Source organism: Neltuma alba, unplaced genomic scaffold (assembly GCF_004799145.2).
Source record: "Neltuma alba isolate B1F8T4 unplaced genomic scaffold, ASM479914v2 tig00010231_pilon, whole genome shotgun sequence".
In the NCBI taxonomy this organism is placed as follows: Eukaryota; Viridiplantae; Streptophyta; class Magnoliopsida; order Fabales; family Fabaceae; genus Neltuma; species Neltuma alba.
In genome coordinates this window covers 312,676-315,463 of record NW_021635163.1, presented here as the reverse complement: position 1 = coordinate 315,463, position 2,788 = coordinate 312,676, and the positions used below count along the sequence as shown (strand labels likewise).

Below are 2,788 nucleotides of genomic sequence, written 5' to 3'. Positions count from 1 at the left end.
TGTAGAATTTAAGGACCAGCATATTACTTTTCCCTTAATAATTTATTATCAATATATTTATATATTTGGGGGTGTTATTATATCCAATCTGATAGAGATTTTAAAAAAAAAACTGTGAAATTTTTTACCGTGAAAATGAATTAACAATTTTTCAAATTTTTTCAACGTTACTATATTTTTCTCCTTAAATTGTAGTAAATCAACAGCATGTGAAATACGTTACTACAAAATTAATGGAAAAACCGTTAAGGTTAGTCCTCATTGCAAATAAGTCATATTAAAACGCAGGTGATGAGGACTATTCAACTTTGGAGAATTATATATACGCGACAAATTGTTCATTGTTCAGTACAAAAATCACAACTTGACAACGCAAAGCCTCACTTCAATTCATAATTACAATCCCATCAGCAAACATTTGAGCATGGAGATTCAGATCTCATACTCTGTCGTCTTCACTTTCTTCTTCTGCTTCTTCCTTGTAATCCTGAAGCTATCTTCTTTTAAACCCAGCAAAAACCTACCCATAGGGCCATGGAAATTACCTCTCATCGGAAACCTCCACCAACTTGCTGGCCCACTACCTCATCATTCTCTCAGAAATCTTGCAAACAAGTATGGACCGTTCTTCCATCTTCAACTTGGGCAGCTTTCTTATATCATAGTGTCTTCACCTGAATATGCAAAGGAAATAATGAAGACACATGATCAGATCTTTGCAAATAGACCCAAATATCTTGCCTCTGATATCCTTGGCTACAACAGCACAGACATCTTCTTTTCCCCATATGGAAACTATTGGAGGCAACTTCGAAAGATTTGTATTTTGGAGCTTTTCTCATCAAAGAGGGTTCAATCATTCAGAAGGATAAGGGAAGAGGAGATATCAGCACTAGTGAGGAACATTTCTGAACATGAAGGTTCTGTCATGAACCTCAGTCCAAAAATTTCTGCACTGACAAATTCTATAGTGGCAAGAGCGGCCCTTGGGAAGAAGACAAAGAATGTAGAACACATCCTGGAAATCGTAGATCGAGTGATAAATATAAGCTCTGGGTTATCAATTTCTGATTTCTATCCTTCACTAAAATTTATTAGTTTCATCACGGGGATGAGAGCTCGAACTATGAAGGTGCACAAAGACTTTGATAGAGTGCTAGGAGCCATCATCAAAGACCATCAAGAAAAGAAAGGTGATAACGTTGGAGAGATAGAAGAGGATCTAGTTGACGTTCTTCTCAGGATTCAAAAGGATGATGGTATTGAGATTCCCTTATCTCTTGACAACGTCAAAGCTGTCCTTCAGGTTAGTTCATGTGCACTTATTATTATAAACTCACATTGCTTGCATGTCCCTCTAATGATAGTTGTGAATTCCATTTTCAGGATGTTTTCATTGCTGGAACTGACACAACAGCAACCACAACAGAGTGGGCAATGTCAGAATTGCTCAGAAACCAAGAGGCTATGAAAGAGGCACAAGCAGAGGTATGGACACAAATTGAACTTCCAATGTTTTAGTAGCGTACATTTTCTTAGTCTTGCGTAAGTATGTAAATATGATTCTTAGTATATTGGAGTATTGAGTTGACTTATGATATTATTTATTGGTTTTGCATTAGGTAAGAAGAGTCTATGGAAGCAAGGGGTACGTAGATGAATCTAAACTTCATGAGTTGAAATATTTAGGTGCTGTCATCAAAGAAACTCTAAGGCTACACCCACCTGTACCCTTGTTAGTTCCAAGAGAAAACAGTGAAAACTGTGTTATCAATGGATACCAAATACCCTCCAAGACAAAGATTATGATTAATGCGTGGGCTATTGGAAGAGATCCTAAGAATTGGAATGAACCAGAGAGATTTGAGCCAAAGAGGTTTCTTAGTACATCGGCTGATTACAGCTTCAAAGGTTTGAACTTTAACTATATCCCATTTGGTGCTGGAAGAAGGATGTGTCCTGGAATCACATTTGCTACACCCGTTTTAGAACTGTTACTCTCTAATTTACTTTACCATTTTGATTGGAAACTTTCTGAAGGGATGAAGCTTGAGAATTTGGACATGAACGAGTCTTTTGGTGCCGTGGTTAAAAGGAAAACCGATCTGAATGTAGTTCCTTTTTGCTATTCCCCTTACTATTAGGGTTTCATGTATATATTTACCACTTGGAATATGTTCTGGCCAGTGTTGGATATATGTCCTTGAATCTATATAACGGAAGCAAAAAAATTGCAATAAATCAAAGCCATGTTTATCAAAACGCAAGCTTATTTCTATTAAACATGCGTGAAATTGTGCATATGCAGATGCAGATGCTCAATTGATGAAAATAAAAGATTAGGAAACTGCACTTATTAATCATATTTATTGTAATATCCTAATATATACATATAAAATAAATAATAATAGAGTCAACTTTCCACCAACTTTCGGTAGAAAGTTGAAAACTAAAGGTTGAACATTGGAATTGGGAGGTGGAAAGTTGGAGTAGGGTGGAAAATGGAGGTAGCATTGAAAGAAGAATGAAGAATTTTGGGGTTGGTATATTTAATGATAGAAGAAAAAATGAAAAAGGTAGTTGGGAAGATAGAGACAAAAGAGCGAGTAGGGGGCAGATGAGAATGCGTGAGAGAAAGAGGGGAAGAGAGCGAGAGAGCGAGAGAGAAATAGAAAGAGCATAGCAGTAGTCCTCGTGAAGGAGAAGGCAAAGCTTTGAAGATAATTTAGATTAATTATTGGTTGAGTAAAGGATTGACCTTGTGGTAATCCTTAATATTGTTTTTGGT

General features: G+C 36.4%; 2 protein-coding genes across 2 annotated transcripts; both read left to right on the top strand.

The window, feature by feature from the left end:
- Positions 1 to 424: 424 nt before the first annotated feature.
- Positions 425 to 1,373, top strand: LOC114755122 (premnaspirodiene oxygenase-like). The gene is made up of 2 exons (XM_028943998.1): positions 425 to 1,306; positions 1,368 to 1,373. The coding sequence occupies exons 1-2, from the start codon at positions 425 to 427 to the stop codon at positions 1,371 to 1,373; spliced, it is 888 nt and encodes a 295-aa protein (XP_028799831.1).
- On the top strand, positions 1,170 to 2,241 carry LOC114755095 (cytochrome P450 71D10-like). Its single transcript, XM_028943966.1, has 3 exons — positions 1,170 to 1,306; positions 1,387 to 1,488; positions 1,623 to 2,241. Exons 2-3 carry the CDS (start codon positions 1,438 to 1,440, stop codon positions 2,142 to 2,144), a joined length of 573 nt encoding a protein of 190 aa, XP_028799799.1. The 5' UTR covers positions 1,170 to 1,306; positions 1,387 to 1,437; the 3' UTR covers positions 2,145 to 2,241.
- The last annotated feature ends 547 nt before the right edge of the window (positions 2,242 to 2,788 follow it).

What these genes read in the sequence shown, in the direction of transcription:
- LOC114755122 (XM_028943998.1), top strand. Translation starts at nt 425, where the DNA reads ATGGAGATTCAGATCTCATACTCTGTCGTCTTCACTTTCTTCTTCTGC.
- LOC114755095 (XM_028943966.1), top strand. Translation starts at nt 1,438, where the DNA reads ATGTCAGAATTGCTCAGAAACCAAGAGGCTATGAAAGAGGCACAAGCA. An exon ending in TGAAAGAGGCACAAGCAGAG is followed by an intron (nt 1,489 to 1,622) that starts GTATGGACACAA and finishes GTTTTGCATTAG; the next exon opens with GTAAGAAGAGTCTATGGAAG.